Source organism: Vanessa cardui, chromosome 15 (genome assembly GCF_905220365.1).
Source record: "Vanessa cardui chromosome 15, ilVanCard2.1, whole genome shotgun sequence".
In the NCBI taxonomy this organism is placed as follows: domain Eukaryota; kingdom Metazoa; phylum Arthropoda; class Insecta; order Lepidoptera; family Nymphalidae; genus Vanessa; species Vanessa cardui.
This window is the reverse complement of record NC_061137.1, coordinates 10,579,279-10,603,250: the sequence shown is the minus strand read 5'-3', so window position 1 is coordinate 10,603,250 and position 23,972 is coordinate 10,579,279. Positions and strand designations below refer to the sequence as shown.

At 33.0% G+C, this 23,972-nt stretch overlaps 1 protein-coding gene across 1 annotated transcript; it reads left to right on the top strand.

Moving 5' to 3' along the window:
- Positions 1-3,905: 3,905 nt before the first annotated feature.
- LOC124535680 (xanthine dehydrogenase/oxidase-like) lies at positions 3,906-23,956 on the top strand. Its single transcript, XM_047111983.1, has 16 exons — positions 3,906-4,002; positions 5,324-5,493; positions 6,283-6,443; positions 9,642-10,024; positions 12,659-12,882; positions 13,482-13,584; positions 15,185-15,312; positions 15,877-16,167; positions 16,793-17,077; positions 17,910-18,400; positions 18,725-18,908; positions 19,737-19,932; positions 20,248-21,017; positions 21,482-21,674; positions 23,258-23,371; positions 23,455-23,956. The coding sequence occupies exons 1-16, from the start codon at positions 3,960-3,962 to the stop codon at positions 23,523-23,525; spliced, it is 3,807 nt and encodes a 1,268-aa protein (XP_046967939.1). The 5' UTR covers positions 3,906-3,959; the 3' UTR covers positions 23,526-23,956.
- Positions 23,957-23,972: the final 16 nt, after the last annotated feature.

Below are 23,972 nucleotides of genomic sequence, written 5' to 3'. Positions count from 1 at the left end.
CATGTTTCACTTATGAAACAAGTTTAGTCGGTTGAAATTTGCAATGTGTGAGATGCGAGTGAGTTCCTAGCAAAACAAAATAGCACTGCAGATGTCGAATAAAAGTTGTTTATTTTTTAAATAACAATTAGGTACTTTATATAAAAAATAATATATAATAATACAATAGATTCTTATTAAGTTATTGTTACAAAATGTATAGCTGTTATATAATTTAAAGTAAAAAATTTAGTTATATTATATTTTGTTAATTATTTGTAAAGGTTGTTTAGGAATAAGTTAGTAGTGTTATTTATTTTAGAGTAAATATGTATGTAATTACAGTTATTACAATAAAATTATTTTTTTAAACGACTCTTTCAATAGCATGTTATTTACATTATTATGATTGTTGATATAATGAGTAGTTTTTACGGCTGTGTAGTATAAGATTCGTGCCGGATTGCCAGGACTGGCGAATAAAAATTATCTTAATCAAATAATTTGAAAAGTTGTTGGGAAGTTTATAGTTTAAAACTTGATCGAATTTAAACCAAACCTTTTTTTTATTTTCACGCTAAGTATATATTTAAAAAAATATAATTATATTAGTAGTTGCAGTTTAAACATAATAATTAAATTAAGTAAAACCGATTATGTGATAAGTTTTAAACTCTTTCTACTAAAAACTAAGAGTAGAGACTCTTAGTTTTTTAATTGATAGCGCTATAGCTAGTCAGCAGATACTAAGCAAAAAAAATCGGTTGATAAACAATGGAGAAAAGGTATAGAACCGTTTTGTCTTTGCCTTATTATGGCCTTTAATATTTTTATCACATAAACCTACATGGTTTTTGAAAAAGAATAACTCTAATGAGTTCATAGATGGCTCTTTCACAAAGAATCTACATCCCTATGAATTATACAATTATACAGGTTTATGTTATGAGCTTGAATGTAAAAAGCTGGAAATTCATTTTTTATACTTATGAGTAATTTCCTAGGCAAAAAGAGAACTGACGAACATGAAGAGCTTGTTGAGGCCATGCTATAGAACTTGAAAAAGCTAGGTTGCAACATGAGTATAAAATTCCACCTGTATTTTAACCGATTTTCACAAAATCTGAGTGATTTCAGTGCAAAGCAGGGTGAAAGATGCCATCAGAGTCTTAGGGCAATGGAAGAGCGTTAACAGGGGCGCTAGGACTCACAAATGATGGCAGACTACTGCTGGAGTTTGCAGCGAGATCTACATAAAGTCGTTCATTCAAGGAAATCTTATAAAAGAGCATTTAATTGTCTTTAATAAAAATTTTGCTAACATAATGTATAATTTTCTGTACTATTTTGTCAAAATAATAAAACTTTATAATACAAAAAGTAAAGCTGTTAGCAACCTGGTAGTATTTTTTTCACAAACCATAAAAATACCTAATAACAGAAATAAAAATAAAGGAAACAAAACTTGTGTTGACCAGTGTTATTCATTCATTTAAATTCATTCAATCAAATGGCTTATTAAAACTTCTGTAACGATTGGGATATAAGTACATAATTGTTTTCCGAACATGTAAAATATGAAGAAAAGGTTAGGAGTATATTATTCCACCATTCTGCTCATACATAAATCACACTACGAATGGACAATGTACCACAGACATATAATACTAGTAATATTTCTATTTGTATTACATTACATTTATGTATGTATATACTATCCATTAAAAAGTAACAAACATTCACAATCCAACGATTTATTGTGAAATACAAATACACTATTGTATGGCAATACTTTGTTTTGCCGAGTTTTATATCGAATGATGATTGCACAAGTGTTTTAATATTAACAAGCACAATGGACATAACATATCGTACACTGTGGTTGGCACCATAACGATGTCAGAAGTGGTCAATATGTAGATATAATTGTCAGTGTTTATGGTGAAGCAGGCAACTTGCTTGAAAACGAATTATGAGTTTCCCCCGCTTCATGAGGGTACGTGCGATACGCTACCAGCGTTTAGCGTATAGGGCAGGACATATAGGCTTTAGTAAACCAGAAAACCTTCACAAATAGCAACGGTACCCTTTCGATTTTTCGACCCCACGTGATCGCTTTAGCATGCTTCCGGTACGACCCCGGTCTACAATTTATTGTATTGGGTATTACATGTTCATAAGATCTGAGTATTTAAATAATCAGAAAAAAACTGTTACGTCAATTATTTATCATAAATGCATGTGGAAATATTACTTATTTGTTGACAGAATAAAATGTTATAGAAATGAATAAATGTTTTAAATTTGAAGGCTTAACAAAGGCACTGGACAGCCAACTTTATTTAAGAGCCAAGTACGCCTGTCGCTTTAATGGTTTTATAATATTTGTTTTTATCTTAATACTCAATTTAACTCGGCCCTTTGTGTAAGTAGTGCCAAGTAGTTTGAATATATATTACTTGTGAACGATTCAATATTATTTACAGTATGGAGAGTTATGGGTATACATATTATTATGTAAATTCTTAACATTATTTATTTCAGGGGTCATGGTTATTTGTATGTAAGAAGTAATTAACAAATAATTTACAGCACAAATAAGTTGTTATAAAATAAATAATAATTTATAGTAGATAAATTATAACTGTCTTTGCCCTAATTTCCCTACAAAATGCATTGTTCTTTCGTTAAATTTTTTTTATTAAGTTTTGAAACGATTGAATATTTCGTAAAATATGCTCTTTTAGAATCCTACTTCTATAATTCATAATATTAGTTAATTAATAACAAGACATTATTTGGAAATGTAATTTTACTGGAAATCGTTAAAAATATTACTTTTCTATATAACTTCATAATGAAGCACTTAGCTTACGTAGCAAACATTTTTTTAAGTTAATAAATGTTGTATAACATTTTCTTATGATCATTGACTTACATTGACTTATATGTGTACTACTAGACAAGTCGTTCAAAATTAAAATTGTGTTACAACTCACATTGACGGGAAAGGGAAAGAAAGCGGGGTTAGTCCAGTGAATAAGCTGAGGCGATAGCGAATTTTTTTTTATCCTTTACTTGTTTTTTTGTGTCTAACAGTACTATAGTTAAATTATTTGATTAGAATAAAACAACAACGATAAGATTATATAACACATGTTTGAGCCTAGATAAAGTTAATTTAATACCTACTGGAGTAAATTTATGCCTATAGAAGACTTTAAATGTTCCCTTGAGGGATTTTTACAGTATCAAAGATTGAAATTCGTATGTTCTGTAAAAATTGTATTTTTTTTCGCTATCGGTAAATATGTTTGAAGTATGTTCGTTATGTTGGTTGTGTTGCACCCTGTTAGGTAAATTTAGTAGAGTAAGCGCAATGACATATCTATATGTCTGTAATGGATTATATTTTGGTGAAATATTTTTTTTACAAGAAAATACACATTAAATTGATTACTAGCTATACATCATGATTAAATCGCGTAAACAATTGTCTATAGAAATAGCTTTTTTTGGCCCACTAAACAATATAATGCCAGAATTAATTAAAATTATTAATAAATAGCTGCTTTTAACAACTACCGGACAACGCGTCTAGTAGTTCACATATTAAGTCACTGCTTATAAATGAGAGAACAAATCAAGAGCAAACTTTTTTTACTTAAACTGAATAAGTAATTTTCGATTTACTTAATTTCTTATCGAAAACAAATTATGTATGACACTCATTGTACATAATTATTTTATAATTATTGGAGTGGAACAATTACCGATTTAAACAGAATGTATCTACTGATAATAAAAAAAGGATATTCATTAAATAAAACTAAACAAATTTCCACGTCTAGACGATTTGTGATCTTTTTCGCGCCAAACCAGTCGTTTTTTTTTTTTTACTTTATCACACAGGTCAATCTCTTATAAAACATTATATTGAAACAGAGATACTTCAGTTAGGAACGTGAGTTCTTGTTGTAATGACTTGTGTGGAGTTTACGGTGAACGGGCAGAAATGTACCGGTAACGATAATTATAACTTACGAATGAGAACTAGAACATTATTACGTACTCCTTAGAATTCAGTTATTAGTGAAAGTTAATAATTTGTGTTCGATTTTAATTTCAATAAATTTTAAATCACGATATTCTTTTTTTAAAATTGAAATATTCACATATATTATAAATAAAAATAAATAAAGTAATATTTTATCTACATTTTTTTGCTATAAATATATTTGTTCCTAGTTAAATTGTGTGTTCTAGGTTTTATGATTTTTTTATTTTTTATCTATAAATATTTTTCTCTGCTTACTTCTAAGATTGACTGTTATATAATAGTTTTAGAATTAGAACGCATTCTATATAATTTTGGGTTAAGTATGAAATAAATGAATTAAATGACAAAATAATAGTATCTGGTTCTTTAATTATTGCCTTAACGATTGATTCTTTACATCGAAAATAAATCATATTAAATATCAGTATCATAAAAATTATATAAATCTTTAAAATTCTTTAATTTTAAAGATTTATATAATTATATAAATACTTAAAATATATCTTTTTAACAACACTAGTAAGGAGATGAAAGGAATACAGAAACTTTTTTAAATCATAATAAACTTAGCTTAGATAGAATATATTAAGCCTCGTGTCAATAATATTCCGTAATTTATACAAAAAAAAAATCATACAATCATCAACTTATTTGTCACACAATCATTTACGTATCTCGTAGTTTGCTGTCCTTTGTAAGATTACTGTAATTTAGCATAATGACTCAAGTCGTTTCACGGCAACTGTTACTGCTACTGAGATCGCTTCTTTGTAAAAGATGTTGTTTATTTCTCAAAAGTTACTTAAGAACAACCAGAGACAAAAACGTCATTTCTTTATAATACTGGTTCCACTAAAGTTTACTTTGTCACACATCACGTGGCATATTTTACTTCCTTGTATTTTTTTGGAGCATTATCTAGTTTTTGTTCCGATGTCCCATTTTCTAATAGATTTATGGTCAATATGGATTTTCAAGCTAGATGTATTACTAAAAAAATGCATTAATTGCAAAGTTTACTTGGTACAGCTTTCTGCAATCCCATCTGGTTAGGTACCACCCACTCGTTAGATATTCTACCGCTAAACAACAGTACTCAGTATCGTTGTGTTACGGATTCAAGGGTGTGGACATATCATAGTTCCCAAGGTTGATAGCGCATTGGCGATGTCAGGAATGGTTAATGTTTCGTACAGAGTCTTCGCCCTACCATTAGGTGGCCCATATGGTCATCCGCGAACCTATGCCAAAAAAATGTTTTAATTAGTATCAATTTTTTCACAGTCAACAATCTTTTACACCGCGACACATCGTTGTCCGCCTATATCAGGTATTTCCTGGGCCTCCCCGGCACTAAGGCGATGTGTCGTCAAGGAGTTTGCGGGGCGTGTATTGTGAACGTGAGCGCTCGGAGGCATACAACTGGGGAAATCGAGACATTTTCTGTTAATTCTGTAAGTATAACATTTAAATTAAAACTGTAATTACAATGATTCTTGTGACTAGCACTCGTAACAACATCAGCTTGAAAATTTCCAACTGCAGGGTTAAGGCCTCCTCTCCCTTTGAGGAGAAGGTTCGGAACATATTTGACCACGCTGTTCCAATGCGATTGGAGGAATACATATGTGGCAGAATTTCGATGAAATTAGACACATGTAGGTTTCCTCACGATGTTTTCCTTCACCGCCGAACACGAGAATGTTAGCACGTGTGTTTATAGGACTCGTACTGATTTCAATTATTTAATTGAATATACACGCAGTCCACGACTTAAGTCGTTTCGATTTAAGTCATCTCAAGTTACGTCAAGCAATGTTTTGACACTATTCCTGAAGCATACGTCAATTGTTTCATATTCCGCTATAGGAAAGGCAGAGATTCACTTATCGCAAGGTCAAGGCAAGAAGACAAATATAAAGCAGTCTAGTATGCCTCGACTTATGTCGTTTCTCTGTCTGTCTAACATGCCGTAAATACGAGGATTGCCGGTATATATTATTATTTATACGAATTGATCGTAAACAATTACATATAAACAATATGTTCTTGGAACTCTTAAAACTTAAGTATTACTTCAATGTTTCAAATATATTTGGCATTGAAAAATTCTATTTAAAATTATCATTATTAATATGAAACATTTATGTATCATATCATAGCGAGACGTATAATTAATTAACTATGTATGTATGTACTTGTACTTTAATCAACAAATAACCTGATAAAAAATGTCACTACAGTGTTTAGTTTTGGTGTTTTCCTGCCATGGATGGGACATCACAACTGTGGAAGCGATTGGTAGTCGGGGCCTGGGTTACAGCGAGTTCCAGAAGCGAATCGCCGCGTTCCATGGCACCCAATGCGGATTTTGCACCCCTGGATGGGTTATGCAGATGCAAAGGTTAGCAAAGCACATTTATTCCAAACCGTCGCCCTTGATTGCGTTTTGGGGGTTTTTCTTGGAGTTCAAACTTGCTTCTTGTCAAAATTCATCAAATTCGTTCAGTTGTTTGGCCTTGAAAGAGCAACGACACAGTCAAATAAAGCTACTTCCGCAAATTTAAAATGTATCTGCATTTTAAATCGGACTGACGATTCAAGGGGGAAATTAATCAATCATCTCTCATCAAATCACTATTCCACTATTTTTAATTTGGCTTGCTTTACGATTTACGAATAGATTACTACTTCTATATTAGTTAAATATATTGCTCACAAATAATGTAGTAGTAATAAAGTGTAATTGTATGCGGATACATTTTAACTCCTTAGACTATTTTTATAAATGACAATCGTTCAATATAAGTAGTAGTAGGCAGGCGTCGTTTCATATTTCAACAAATAATGTTTACACAGGTTGTTATGAAAACTTAATTTAAATTTCCCTTGTAATAAAAAGTAAATAAATATTATCATTAAAATGAGGTAAAAATCCTTTATGACATAAAAGAACGAACAGTTAGTAGAGAAAAGGAAATGAATATGAAAAATACATTTGTATAATAAGTGTTTTTTAAAATACATGAGTATTACTAATAGTAATTATTGATATGTTTATGGATAAATTCATGGGATTATTTTTGTCATTTTCTGAGTAAGGAAGACTTTTTGGCAGAAACACAAACGCAATAATACTCTTATCTTTTTTGGACTGATCACGTTTAGGATCTATGTAATGATTCTTCCGTTCTCAAAAATGCCCTGTAACAATGGACAGCCGGATTTAAAGTGCTGGAGACCATAAAGAGTAGAAACCCTAGATCAAAAGAGGGGTGAAAGACGTTAGTTTGCAAATTAATTTGAACATTATCATTTCTGTCAGTTAGTTTACTATATGTATTATAATTTGATTAGATATAGATAATATAATTATTATTTAATATTTAAAATTATTAACTCGTCGGAATCGGGGCCCCTTATCTTATGGATGTTGCTTTCGCATCCCGGTTGTCCTCTGCAAAAATTCGGTCCTGTAGCTACCTATGAGTGTGAAATATTACTTGATAAAAATCATACAATCGAATGGAAGTCATATCTCTACTAATTATGTATTTTGTTCACCATATATACTTTTCACCCCTTTTCCTTCACTCCTGTCCCTTCACCTTCTCATCACCCACGAACAGCCTAAGTTTTTTTTACCTTCCTAAACAAACCCCGAAAAATTCGCCGTGTCGAATTTGTTAGGGATTTTGGGCTTTATTGATTGGACTAATATTTTGCACCCTCACATCTCTCACGCCCTTAAGGTATAAACGAATCACAACGCGGTATAATCCGTTGCAAGCTTGGTCCAAACGAAAGGCATAAAAAAGTATTGTACCTAGTTTTTAAATCAACACAAGTTCTAAGGTATTATTTTAAAGGTGAGAAAATGTAACATATTTGTCATTTGATAAAAATACGTAATATATAAACAGTAAACGCTAAACCTTCACGTGAATAGATTAAATGTTTCAAATGTGATATTTACATAGATGTAGCTAAAACAATCTATGTGTTATCAGCTGTGGTGACAAGAACTTTTTCTCGTGTACTGTACGCCTTTCATTATAACGAAATACGCGTAATCATTTCATTGTAATTGTACATTACTTTGGGGTAATGTTTCGGATATATATTTTTTGTATTTATGTATAAAGGATCATCCAGTTTAAAGCCTTGGAGCTCGACACTTTTCTGAATGTTTTTAATCCTACTAATATAATAAATGAAAAAGTTTTTGAGGATGGATGTATGCTTGTTACTCTTTCACGAAAAAACTAATAAACGGATTTGGATGAAATTTTACAGTAATATAGGTTATGCATCAGAATAACACATAGGCTACAAATTATAATGATTTTAAGTAACAACAACAACAACAGCCTGTAAATTCCCACTGCTGGGCTAAAGGCCTCCTCTCCCTTTGAGGAGAAGGTTTGGAACATATTCCACCACGTTGTTCCAATGCACCGTGTTTACCGCTGAGCACGAGATGAATTATAAAGACAAATTAAGCACATGAATCAGCGGTGCTTGTTGTGCGGTGGTTTGAACCCTGGTATGAGACAATGGCAATGTTTATAATGCCTAAAATTATACAATTAAAAAAATTTTGATTATCCTTCTTTTAAGTATAGCAATAACTGTGTCAGATATAGGTACATCATTTTTAAATGTTTAAAGCAAATTGGATTTGTTTTTAAATTTAGCCATCATTGTTATATTTTAATTACACAATTGTCCAAGGTTGAGTTATGTCTAAATATACAAATGTTTCGTTTCGCAACGGAAGTTATATTCAAGATTATTTAGTATGTAGTAAGAGTAACCGACGTATCTTTTTGTGTATAAGGGTGATTGACACTATGAAGTAGGTACATTTGTTTTCATTAAAATGATAATTCGGGTTTAATACAAAAATACACGCGGTCACAAATTAACAAATCATTATCTTAGTATAAAACAAAGTCGCTTACAGTCGTCTGATGCTATTTATGCTTAGACATTTAAAGTTACACAACGGATTTTGATGCGATTTTTTTATAGATAGAGTGATATGAGAGAAAAGTGTATATAATACATGGACAATATATTCGAGTAATAAGAAAAGTCTGTAATATCTTTAGTATCAGCATTGTACCCGTGCGAAGCCGGGGTGCGTCGCTAGTTTTTAATAATTGTCATTTGATTAAATATGACTTGGTTAATAACATAGACATAACTTTTATCAATAGTACTTATTTATATTTCTGTCATACCTATTAGCAACAAAAGTGTCCCACTGATGAGCTTAGGCATTATCTTCGCTTTATATTCGGAAATATTAGCGGATATATACATGTGTCAGAATTTATTTACCTTTTTCTCTCCGCCTAGCTAAAGATGAAATTGTAAACACAAATTAAGCACATTAAATTTCACCATTGCTAATAAATCTCGTACGTATTTTATGCACTAGACAATGTTGGATCATTCTAGAATATGTAAATTCAAAAGTTATCTGAATTTAACACTAACGATTTTGTTTTATAGCTTTAAATAGGATTTCATAATATTTGTTACATACGACCTTTTTGACTACCATAAATATAATGTCCTGGTGTTTATTTCACAGTCTCCTACCAAAGAATTTGATGATGATTGAACTAGAGAACTCATTTGGCAGTAACACTTGCCGATGTACGGGATACAGGTCGATATTTGACACGATCAAGTCATTCGCTGTGGACGCCAGTCCTGAGCTCTGCCAACAAGTTGATGATATTGAAGAGTTAGCCACGTGTATCAAGGATAGAACGAGGATCTGTAACAGGAAGTGCTCTGAAACAAATAGCGAAGACGATTGGACTGTCCTCAGCGCAGATCCCGAGGCTGTGATAACGGTTCATTTCGGCGATAAGATATTCTTTAAGGTCTTTCGAGAAGATCAAATATTTCAACTTTTTAACAGCTACGGTGTTGATAATTATTTGTTCATCGATGGAAACACTGGCAGAGGTAAGAAACCAATTTTGGTATACATATATAATGTATTTTTAATAATGATTGGATTTAAATAAATAAATAAATATAAATGAGACAACATCAAATACATTACTCTGATCTCAATGTAAGTAGCTAAAGCACTGTGTTATGGAAAATCAGAAGTAACGACGGTACCACAAACACCCAGACCCAAGACAACATAGAAAACTAATGGTAATCTATATTGAATCGGTCGGGAATCGAACCCGGGACCTCGGAGTGGCGTACCCATGAAAACCGGTGTACATACCACTCGGCCACGATGGTCGTCTTTTTCGTCGTCTCATTTTTGATATTAAGCTGAATTTTATTAGCCACGACTTCACAGTTACTCCAAGGAAGGTTTCTTAAAGCAGTTTGAAATTAAACTGAATGCAAAATTCGTGTATTATCTTATTTTCTGCATTATAGCAATAAAACGTGAGTTTTGGAAAAAAAACGCATTAAAAATGATAACAAGGACTGCTGCTATATAATAAAGAGCTAAGTGCAAATAACGGTTACACACCGACCATTTTTAAAGCTAACATAATGTTCTCTAATATGTATTGAATGACAAACAGACCAAACAATTAAGTGACATTATATGTATATATATATATCCGCATATGTACATGATTACTTGACATTATGTATTAATATAAAATATAATTACTCAATAATTGTCCTGTACATAAATTTTACACTCGACATAAAAATCGTGACTTATTTAAAACTTTGATACGTTGCTATAATAATAATAATAATAAATAGGTTTGGACTATCCTGTTAAACTTCAATAGAATGAGGCACGAAGTGTACTTACGTTACTAAAAAAATGATCATGGACTAAATAATCTTGGTGACTATTACTACTGTACAACCCGAGTTCCTGGTTTCAGGCCCCGGATGAGTGAATGAAAAAGTTCAATTTTTATAGTTGTTCTCAGGCTTGGAGCCTGGTAGTTTACAGTCCTGAGTTTCGGATAGCTGGTAAAGTTACTCTGTACCTGAATTCTAAGTTATCAGATTGAGAATGAATTGCAAAGTACTTGCTGTTTGCGTATCCACTGTTTCTCCGTGTGTGTCCTTGAGAGTGACCATCTTTATCAACAAAGTCACTAGATGCTACGACTTATTTATTTGATTATAAATACGGAATGCCAAAATTTTAGTTACATTTATTTTATTTTATGAAGTATTTAACATTTTCGTAGTCTGAGTCATGAACCAGTTTAACAAAGTACGAGTATATGAAATATACTATTATTTTAAGTATTTTTTTTATGTTCGTGACTAAATTACATTGAGGTCATTTCAAGATCGTTCAATCCTTGTGTTTAAAGTAATTTGTTTATGTAAATTGTATTTGGCACTGTGCATTAATCAGTATATCAGTATTCAGTCAACGCTTTCGAAAAATTTTGTATAAAAGTACAATTAAATAGTAATTTACTGAATCGTCTTTTTTGATTAAAAAATATAAAGAGATATACGATTTTTAACAATTAATTATATTTATGAGTCGTTGAAAGATTTTATTGAAGGAATTGTTGAACGACGCAACAATAATTGTTTCTGTGGATATTAATTAACTTTTCCACATTTTAGTTTCAAATCAAGAATTCGTTTTAGTAGTGATCCTCTATCTGAATTGAGAGTCTATTTCGTGTTAGGTCAAAGTCAAGTAGCAAGAAATAATAATCTATTTTCGAGGTTACATTTCTTAGACGGCATCTATACAAATAATAAAATGGGAGTGTCTGTTTGTAATATTAAAATAACCCTTTTTTACTCAATGCATATGTATTTATACACGGTATACAAAAATAATATTTTTTACAATTTTTGTCGGTCTGTCTGTCCGTCTGTTAGTACCGACTAAACTCTGGAACGGCTGAACCGATTTTGACGGGACTTTCACTGGCAGATAACTGCTTTAATAGGGAGTAACTTAGGCTACAATAATATTTATTTTTGTTATATTCAAAGGTACAAGGTTGCGGGCACAGCTAATTTAATGATATAATTATCAAGTAGACGAAGAGTTGAAACTAAATTTATAATATCATGTTCAGACAGACACCTTTTGTTACACAACTTATTAAAATGTACATCTATCTTAGATGTACATTTTAATAAGTTTCGCTTGTAACACGTGTGCGGTGCTCAATTTGCTTTTTTTTTAAATTGTGCTACTGTTTTTTTTAATATGAAAGATGTGCCATTTCCCGCGCAAATTCATGCCAGTGTTATTAATACTATGTAGTCAACGCACGTAGCGCAGAGCTTATCTTTTACAGCCCAAGCCTTCGGAGAATTGATAAAGTTCCTAAATAATTTAAGTTTTATTTTGCATTTATTTTAAGTATATGTTAATGTAAATGTTTGTGAATATTTATTTATAAAGTAGGTATTTAAAATAATTCGTTAGACAGCAGACATGCTATAATATTACAGATATTTAAAAATATATGAGTACGAGTACTTGATTAATGACTTAAGACATTCATAAACCAAACATGCGCGAGGTATTGTTCTAAAATCAATAAAAAAAGTAATAACCAAAAAGTTCCTATTAAATAAATATAAAAATGGAACTTCTAACAATTTGTATATAATTTGCAGCTGTTGTACACGAAATTGAATATCCTGCAGTAGTCATAGACATAAGCGCTGTGTCGTCGCTGAAACAGTATCACTTCGATCAGAATCTCGTGTTAGGAGCGAATATATCTCTAGAAGAATGTTTGGAAATCTTCAAAAAGACTGCAGCCACTATGGACGATTTTAAATATTTGGAAGAATTCGCCAAACATCTTGATCTGGTCGCTCAAATCCCAGTCAGAAATGTAAGTTGAAATTAAATATTGTTTTTATATTCTATATTTTAATTAAATTTATGTTATCTAATACGTCGTGTACGTGTCATAGAAGCTCTGGGCATAATTTTCAGTCCATTTAAACCATAAGGGCCAAGATGGCCGCGTGGTTAGAACCCAATGATTGCAGGCTCAAACCCTACCTAGCTACCAGCACCACTGAATGTTTATGTTCTTTATTTATGTTTATAAATCATCTCGTGCTCGGCGGTGAAGGAAAACATCGTGAGGAAACCTGTGGGAACCAACAGCAGTGGGAAATTTACAGGCTGTTGTTGTTATTGTAAATCATAAGGCAAAGGCTGCTGTTGTATCAACCCTCACGGTGCTTAGCAGTTTCCAACAAACAACCTCCATTTTCATGATATTATCAGATTTAGAGGTGAATAGCTTGCCCTTTGGCCGGTTCCATCCACAGATTCCATACACACGGGGTACTTTATTGTGTGAGAAGTTAGCCATTCATGTCTAATAGCAATAACTGGTAACTGAACACAATGGCTACCTTATAAGGCCGGACGATCAAACATTTGGAAAATCTTAATTTAAGTCTAGACATTTTTTTCTAGATTGGTTCATTGGCCGGTAACTTAATGCTGAAGCACATTAAGCCATCATATCGGTCCGATGTGTTTGTGTTGTTTGAAGCAGTGGGGGCTACAGTCACTATACGTAAGTTTTTTTTTACATAACAAAATATTTTTATCAATATTTGTCTACCATAAATTCATCCTCTGCACGCATCACATTAATGATGATGCAGACAAAACAAACAATTCTGACTAATTAGTCAGTATTGTTTGCTGATTAAATACTTTTTATTTGTTAAGGAATTATTACCATAAAAAGTTATGAATGTTTTCGCACTTATCGTTGAAATTAATCAGAATAAATATTAACTCGGACAAGCCAATTTTGTTCAAATCAAAATTAACGCTTTTCTTTGTAAAATCGTTATATACTCGCATACAAAAGGTATGGTCTAGAAGTACACTAGCCTATCAGGGATGCCCAAGTTGCCTTCCGATGTCTAGAGGGAGAATTTGGCGCTTGTCTCTGTTTGGAGCAAGCGAAGCAGGCGTTATATGCAACCCCTTTCACCCTCGCTATGGACTTTTGCAACATTAGGGGGCGGACTTGAAAGCCGTTCACTATCACCTTGAAACGGTAATGCCACCCTTGCCCTTTCTTACTGAGAGACAGATATCTTCTCCCGTTAATACTACGTTTCTTTCCTATCCCAGGGTACAAATTGGAACATTACTTTGTACCATTATCGTCGAAATCGCGAAAGCCTTCAATGGCGTAAGGCACAAAGAGACTCTTTTGAATCTTGCTTCAATAAGCACTTGCAAGCTTCCGTTGCAGATGTATATCGAAGGTGGCAGTAACTTTCCATCAGCTAGTGCAGAAGGAAATGACATAGATCCGACTCAGTAGACTTCTGATACTATGCGGTTTTCTCTATCATATTATGTGTTTTCTATAAAAACGTAAGTTCGAAGTAATTTGCAAATCTATAGATTTCAATCTCGTAGGCCTTTGACTTCAGAAGTACTTTATGTTATCTTGTACGTAAGTAATTATTAGTAATTAAGTAATTTTAATTATAGTAACAAAAATACGCTTGAATTAGATAGCATTGTTATCATTTAATGCCGGTTTGTTGACTATTTTTAATATTAGCTTTTATTAATGTCAAACAACACTTTGATAAGGATTTTTTAAGGAAAACCTTTAATTATATAATCATTAATGAAACATAGTTAAGACTTATATCTGTGTACAATAGCTATTGTATATGACTCTTGTCCCGACGGGCGAAACCAAATTTAAATTTTTACATCAACTATTTAGTAAAAAAAATACGAATATGTATTAAAGTAATATCTGCATGATAATATTGAACTTACCTAAAACACACAAACGACTACCCTCTATTTTACCTCCTCAAAGCGTCACTTAAAAGAAGTATACTATGTCCGATACTTAAACTATCTCTACGGAAATTTTCATTAAAATCTGTTTATCTATACGATAATATTAAACTTTACCTAAACCACACAAACGACTACCCCCTATTTTACTCCCTCAATTCGTCAGTTAAAAGAAGTATTCTATGTACGAGACTTAAACTATCTCAACGGAAATCAGTTCAAGTGTAAAGAGGTGATCTTTGCACTGTCAGCAATATTTAGTTAAAGTAGTAGTATTTGTCTGGGAATATTGTATTGAGATATTTATGTATTTGGTTGTATTTCCATGGTTTCAGGTGGCGCAGGCAATTTTTTAGTCAGTATGAGTTTACCGGATTTTCTTAAGTACGACATGAGAGGAAAATTAATTTTGAACTTTGAATTACCTCCACAAGGACCTAATCATATAATAAGAAGTTACAAGGTGAGATACAGATCACTTTATATATTAAAAAACATATACATACATAGGTATGTAGATATTTACCTTTTGGTAATTCACTTCGTGGTAGAGCTTGGGTGGTATCACTCACACAGTATAACTTTTACCGTCAAACGCTAACTAAATACATATATTACAGAATTTGTTTATTTACGACATCACATTAGAAACTTCAAAATATGTAAGCGTTTATTTTACTATATTGTCCATAATTAATAACCATTGTGTTTTACAAAACTCCTCCTCCTACTCCTCTCGAATCACTCTATCTATTAAAAAACATATAGATTTGCATCAAATACATTTGCTAAATTTTAAAGATCTATTTTATACTATGTAAGGATAAGGATTCTTAAATTGCTAAAGACTGTCTGATTTTAAATTTCCATAGTTGGCGGTGCATTACATAGGAATGAAAATGTCTACCTATGAGGTTGGAGATTACATATCTCTTATTATATTTCTTATAGAATAAAGGTCTGTCGTCAAAAGCACTTGATTGTAAATAAGTATTATTTAAAACCTAATTGTCTTGCATTATTTCAGGTAATGCCAAGAAGTCAAAACGCGTTAGCCATAGTGAACGCTGCGTTCAACATCAAAATCAATCCAAGCACGAGCGTTATCGAAAAAGCTACGATTGTCTATGGTAATATATCAGCTGCATTTATTCACGCGACCCAAACTGAGAAATATTTGAAGGGGAAAAATGTATTCAGCAACAACGTCTTACAAGGAGCTATAAGTCGCTTGAATACAGAATTGGTTCCTGTTGACGATCCAGCGGAACCGACTCCGGCGATTAGGAAAAAAATGGCGATAGGGCTGTTTTACAAGGTATTTATTAATTTGAGTGCATTACATCATATATCATTGAACCGTAGAATTGGAGTTATTGGTGTGTTCTTTGAAGCGTCACAATGCTCTTATGAATTATTAATCTGCTTCAGAAAAGCAATGAAAACAAAGCGTATAAAAATACGAATGTTTTTATTAAAAAAACTATTACAATGTTAAAAGTAAATAAAATTAATCATTTTATCAATCATACAACTTGAAACGTAATGTGAGTTCGTTCTTTGCTTTTCTCCATAGATTTGTAGTGTCGAAAATATACGTGCATTGGATTTTAAGGACCAATAGTTTAGGTACCTTTAGATTACGTCACGGTAGCATGCGTAAGCGATCCCGTGGCGTCCGCCGAAAGACGCTGGTTTTTTAGAGGGTACACCCGGTGTGCTTGGGCGTACTCGGCGTTCAGGGCTCCGGGGAGACCAACCCTCCCCCCCCACACATTCCATCACGTGGGGGAAGCTCGTAATGCGTTTTTCCAGCGAGAAAAAAAAGGGTACCTTTAGATTAGTTTACAACGAAATTTGTGTTATTGTGTGACTTTAATCACAGGTAACATATGAGAATATGTTACATGTTTTACAGGTTTTCAAAACAACTTTATTTTCAGTTCATCCTAAGTATAGCACCAATCAGCATTTTAAAGCCGATTTATCAATCTGGGGGTACTCCTCTCACTCGTCCTCTTTCAAGCGGAAAGCAAGACTTCCAAACCGACTCCTCTCTGTATCCTCTGAACCAACCGGTGCAAAAACTCGAAGCAATTATACAGAGCTCCGGGGAGGCTCGGTATGTTAATGACATACCACCGTTACCAAAAGAAGTTTTCGGTGCATTTGTTCTGTCAACGGTACACAATGGTGACGTGGATGTAGTCGATGTTGAAGGTGCACTGGTAAGTGAGATCGATGAACTTTATAATTAACAACATAATTTAATGTAATATCTTAATTAGATAATTTGATAAGAACAAATGCCTTGAGAGTTGAGATGGCCCAGTGGTTAGAACCCACGCAAGCACCACTGAATATTCATATGCTTAATTTATATTTCTAATTCATCAGGTGATTGGCAGTGAAGGAAAACATCGTGAGGAAAGCTGCATGTGTCTTATTTCATACAAATTCTGCCACATGTGTATTCTACCGCATTGGGAAAGCCTTGGGGAGTATGTTCCAAACCTTTTTCTTAAAGGCCTTAGCCCAGCAGTGGGAAATTTATAGGCTGTTTTTTTGTTATTGTTGTTGTAAATGAGCGTATGAAGTAGAAAAGTGTTTGAAACATTAATTGTTTAACGTCTTAAAGGTTGTATTTAATAGTGTATCTAAAAATTTAAAACTTATGTTAATTTGATTTCTTTGTAAGAAATATTTCAGACATTGTCACTTTAAAAATAGTTAAAATCAATTTCCGACATTGGTGGTAAAATGGCAATACTAGGAGAGGAAAATATTACTCACAGTGCGACATTTATTTACCACTAGTTGCCTGCGGCTTCAGTCGTGTTTTAGGGGTTGGTTGTCCTGTGTTAGGCAAAAAACATAGCATATGTCCTTTCTTGGCGTTCAAGTTTGCTACACACTAAATTTCATCAAATTCGGTTCATTGGATTGGTCTAGAAAGAGCAACAGACAGACAGTGTGACATTCACATTAATAATATGAATATAGATCACGTAGACCATATGTGAGTCTTTCTCCTATCTCCTATGATGAATATATTTCTAGGATATACCAGACGTGATAGCGGTGTACACGGCCAAAGATATACCAGGCGTGAACTCATTCACGTTTCCGGGTTTCCAACTGCAAAAGGAAGATGAAGAAGTCTTAGCAGATACAAATATTAAATACTACGGGCAACCAGTAGCAATAGTCGTCGCAACATCCGAGGAATTAGCGACAAGTGTTGCCAGAAAAGTTAAAGTAACGTATAAAAATGTAACCAATGTCGCTCCAGTATTGACGATAAATAAAGCTAAGCTAGACAAGAAGAGAGTTATATCTGGAGACACGATGGAACCAAAAGGTCGGGGGACTAATGTGAGGAAAGTGATTAAAGGTGTCTTCGAGGTGGGCGCCCAGTACCATTACTACTTGGAACCTTTGTCATGTGTTACGATACCGGTGGATAATGGGTTCGAAGTGCACGATGTCACGCAATGGATGGATTTGACTCAAGGAGCTGTGTCACGATTCTTGAATATATCGGAAAGCGAGTAAGTTTATTTTAACAAATCCTGATCAATATAAAAATAAGGAAACTTTATGTGTAAAATTTTGTATTAAAAAAATTATGGAAGTCCAGACTCCTAAACTAGGAAAGCCTGTGTCTTGGGTACGACGATACCTTTTATAGCGGTTGTAAAATTACACAATGTTTTGTCTTTTTCTTGCAAAAGACAGGTCAATGATGAGAGAAATAGATTTTTAATCATTTATATTTAATGTCTCTTGGCTATTACAATAACTTATGGAAACGGTAGATTGTACACTTAGAAAATTTAAAATGAATTAACTACTAAAACACTCTTTGATTTCAGTGTCCACGTAAAGGTCCGTCGATTGGGCGGAGGTTTCGGAGGGAAAATAAGTCGGAATGTGCAAGTAGCTTGTGCAAGCGCACTCGTCGCTAAGACCCTGGACCGTCCGTGCAGGTTTATACTGCCTCTGGATACCAACCTAACCATTGCAGGCCGGAGGTTACCGTGTCAGTGCGAATACGAGGTGATCCATTATATTTTTTTAAACTTATGGTTGCATTTATTTGTAACTATTTCTACCCTTATCCCTTGGGGTAGGTAGAGCATGGCTTCCTCCATACTTCCCTATCTGACGTCATCTCACAAGTAACATTCTTTCTAGTCATATCATCTTTCACACAATTCAATTATTAATCCAATTAATCGGTCTTCAAAGAATATCAGAGGGTTAAATAGCCTTACTGTAATATGTTGTGATGGTTTACTGTGTGTTTTTGCCCAAAAAATTAGGTATAGTACTACACAATTTAGATTTAGCATCGGCAAATTCAATAAAAACGATTAATGCTGATTTATACAACCAATAGAAATAGCTCCCTTTCCCTACATTCGACGCTATTCGTTGCTATAGATTCTCGTGCAGTTCAACCCGAGAAAGCAAGTGCATGTAATATCATATTATGATATAACAAGTTATTAAGTTTGTGTAAAGATTATATTCAAATAAGAAATAGACATTGATAATTTGGCATAGCGTACTTAATTCGGATGTAATCGGTTCTAACAATTTTGCCGATGCTACGTCTAAGTTGTGTCGTACAATATCCATTGTCATAATTTTGATATACTTATTTAATATAAGATTTTAAATTAACATGGTTATTTTTATTAATAAAGTTAATAATTTAGGGATATTTACCATGTTTTTTACGAGTCGTTCACGAGTCTCGTGAACAAGACATTCGTAGACAATGTCGAAATATCGAGCTCCACTGAACAAAAATAAAAAAACATGGTAAATATCCCAAAATTAATAACTTTAATAATTCTATATGTAATAAATTATCATCAGGTCGGCGTTGACAACGATGGAAAGATCCAATACTTGAACGCTTCGTTGACGGAAGACGACGGTTTTTCCCACAACGAGAACGTCTTGTCTTACGTTGTAAGCAGCTTTGCAAATTGCTACAACACAGATTACTTTAGCGTCAAAAGTTTTGCTGTTACTACAGACCTGCCGTCTAATACTTTCGCCAGAGCACCAGGTACGCAAATAAATAAAATATATGTGCATCTGTTTTCACTAAAGATATGTTTAATATTTACTTATAAAATAAACCACAAAGTACCCACAATTTGTATTGTTTGTTTAGAATTTACAAGTTAACAAAAACTTATTATACGTTACACTTAAAGACTAGAGTCGTGCTGCCATTGTGTCTCCTTTCTCGCTCACACCTACATAATTATCTGTCATGTTGTCTCTATCATCCTAACACTATTATTCTCTCTCTCACATTGTACCTCTCAATCACACCTAACATTCACACACACATTAATATATTTTTAATAAATAACAGGTACGTTAGAAGGCATTGCTAGCATCGAAAATATTATGGAACACATAGCGGTTGCCGTGAACAAGGATCCCACTGACGTACGGCTGGCAAACATGGTTAAAGAAGAAAACGATCTCCCTACCCTCATCAATACATTAAAAGCGTCTGCCGAATACGAGAGGCGTTCACAGGAAATTAAATTATTCAACAAAAACAACAGATGGAGGAAGAAGTCTATACAGATCAGTGTAATGCTCTTTCCGGTGATATATTACGGCAACTACACCGCCATGGTCTCTATTTACCGAGGAGATGGTTCAGTGACGGTCACCACGGGCGGTATCGAAATGGGTCAGGGGGTCAACACGAAAGCCGCCCAAGTCTGCGCTTACGAATTGGGCATACCGTTAGAAAAAGTAACCATCATTCCAAACTATTCATTCGTCGCGGCGAATAATATATTTTCAGGATCGAGTATCGTAAGCGAATCAGTTTGCTTCTCCATAATTAAGGCTTGTAATACACTGAAAGAGAGATTGAAGCCGATAAAAGACCAGATGATTAATCCCACGTGGGAGGAATTGATAAAGAAAGCCGGGGACGAGCTGATAGACCTAACGGCGACTTACATGATGACGGATAAGGAGCCGGAGCTGCAGGGTTACAACGTGTTCGCGGTTACGATACTGGAAGTGGAGTTGGATGTACTGACGGGAAAGTTCCAAATATCAAGAGCTGATATCTTGGAGGATGTCGGCTTGAGCGCAAATCCCAAGATAGATGTTGGACAGGTACAAATTATTTTATAAAGTATTACGATATATTCTTTAAATTCTCAACTAGTTTTGTACAGACGTTACTCCCACATCTAATACAAAAACCCTCCTTGCTGTGTAAAGACCTTATAAGGAATAGATTAATATATAATAACCTAATCTTAGAATAATATCTAAGATTAGGTTATTTTTTTAATTTTAATATATAAATTTAATTTTCATTAAATTTTTTAGTTATTTTTTTTATTTAAATTGGCTTTTGTTTAAACACAGTCTCAAGCATGCTCAAGAATTTAATCTCTCGAAGTTGAGAGCAAAATTGTTTCAATAAATTCTTATTTATAAAATTTTTGTGCAATTCTGTGGCAAAATATACTAAACAAACTTTTTAATTTAGACAAATATTTATAATTATTTTGTTAATTTATTTCACGTCGAATGCTTCACTATCTCTATTGATATTTTACTGTTGGTATTAGGTGGAAGGTGCGTATGTACAGGGCTTGAGTTACTTCACGAGCGAAAAACTCATATTTGACAAGACGACCGGGCAGTTGCTTACAAGCGACGCGCTGAGCTACGAAGTCTACCTCGCTAAAGACATTCCCGTCGATTTCAGAGTCAACTTAAGATATAATTCTAATAATCCAAAAGGAGTTCTCGGCTCTAAAGGTAAATTATATTTTTTAAATAACTAGTGGTGTAATTTTCACATTTAAGATCGATTTACCAAATATATTAAATAGATATTATATTTATATATCAGCTCGTTGCACACACACACCATCTTCACCGCGCGCCCATTCTTTTATATTCCTTTTTCCCGCGCTTTTGCGATGTGTGTCACTCGAGATGACAGATGCATAATTATACAGATAGATATAGCGCGTCAAGTGTAAGTTGGCGTGTGGCAAAACATGTACTAATTTTTTTTGTTCATTTATATCTTATTTGTTTTATTTACCCTTATTAAGAAAACTTACCCATGTATTAAAAATACACAAATGTATTAAAAATGAGACGTAGAGAATTATTTTCTAAGGAGATATTGGTAAAATAAACAAAAAAGTGGCAAGACAAAGGGTGTAGCAGGTGCTGCCACAGGAATGCCAACTTGTACTTGACAGTCTGTAGTCAGTTTTTTTTTGACAGTCAGTGTCTAATATTCATTAATTTGTTAATACAAATCTGTGTACACTACAATTGGGTCTCGCATGAAAATTCGCGTTTATCAAAAGAATTTTCTTTTATTTTGTTTACATTTTCATTTCTTCTTATACAGCGGTACTACCGCTTCTAACTGGCCAGTATCTTTTTCCGCTCTCTAATATTAAATATTTTTAATGCAACAAAACAATTTAGGAAATTGCTATCAAAAATCTCTTTATTTTTCTGTACATTTATGGCTAGAGCTCTTCAAAATGAAACCATAACGATATATTTAAAAAAAAAATTGAGGAAAAAAAATCTAAAAATAATTAAAAAAAAATTAATTTTCCGTCTGGCATTTTTAAATTTGGACCGATAATTATTGTTTAAATATCGAAAATTATCCAGTGTTTAATCGTTTTTATAAAACAAAAGAAAAAAAATATTTAATTGACACTTTTTTTTAAACAAATTTTTGAAGTCGCATTTTTGACAAATTTCGAAAAAAGCTAAAAAACGTGATAACTCAAAAATGGGTAACTTTTGGATCATGCATATGGGGGTTAAAATTATTGCAAATAGTCACCCCTATCACCTCTTAACGGATATACGTCGAGTTACCAATAAACCTGTATTAACAAAAACCTTCCCCTCGAGTCACGCTATCTATTAAAAAAACCGCGCCAATATCCGTTGCGTAGTTTTAAAGATATATATACATAGAGACACACAGTGTCCCTAAGTATGCTTCGATCGATATGAAGCGACTTTGTTTTTTTTTTTTTTTTATTTTTTTTTAAATATGAGACAACATCACATACATTACTCTGATCCCAATGTAAGTAGCTGAAGCACTTGTGTTATGGAAATCAGAAGTAACGACGGTACCACAAACACCCAGACCCAAGACAACATAGAAAACTAATGGTAATCTACATCGACTCGGCCGGGAATCGAACCCGGGACCTCAGAGTGGCGTACCCATGAAAACCGGTGTACACACCACTCGACCACGGAGGTCGTCAAATTTTTTTATCATTATCATTACATAGTATAAATTTTATACTATGTAATGATAATGATGATTTATCTTAATCACATTTCAGCTGTCGGGGAGATGGGTATCTGTTCGTCCCATGGTATTATCTATGCCCTAAGGCAATGCATCAGGGAGTCCCGGATAGATTCTGGCTATGATGCTAACCAGTGGTTCGATATGGGTATGTATACTTAATATATTACGAACTATGTCCTGTTTGATAAAATTCAATATTATGTTTTATTACTTATTTTTTATTTTTAGATTTGCCTTTGACTACGGAATCTATATTAAAGGCTCTGAACGTTAAAAACTTTGAATTTATCTTGTATTAAGGGCTGATCGTCACTAGAAAATCATAATTTGTAGATTTGTGGGTGTTTTCTAGCTAATTTAATGTGAATATTTTGTTATTATTTTTAAAATACATATATGAGTTAACTATAAATTTTTCATTTTCCTGACCGTTTAAATATACTGTATAAAAAATTAAGAAAACTTATTTAGCTTACCGATAAATCAATTAGTTTTTTTTGTATTCTTCGTAAGTGTATCAGTTAATCTTATTATCTTTGGGGTTCCTAAAACTAAACAATTCGAAAGAACGATAGTTAAAATACTACCACTTAATATGGAAAATCATTTATTCTGCTAAGAATAATAGGATCGTTCGTGTCAATCAAAGATCATATATATGTAATTTTTCAATGTTCCAAAGCAGACAGTAAATGTTTTAGATTGAATAGTTAAGATTAGCTATATTAAACAGTGTTTTATTCCAA

Bases quoted from the DNA above. Each gene is read 5' to 3' on its own strand.
- LOC124535680 (XM_047111983.1), top strand. From the start codon at position 3,960: ATGACTTGTGTGGAGTTTACGGTGAACGGGCAGAAATGTACCG. The intron at 5,494-6,282 runs GTAAGTATAACA...ATGTCACTACAG, and splicing joins AGACATTTTCTGTTAATTCT to TGTTTAGTTTTGGTGTTTTC. The intron at 21,675-23,257 runs GTAAATTATATT...ATCACATTTCAG, and splicing joins AGGAGTTCTCGGCTCTAAAG to CTGTCGGGGAGATGGGTATC.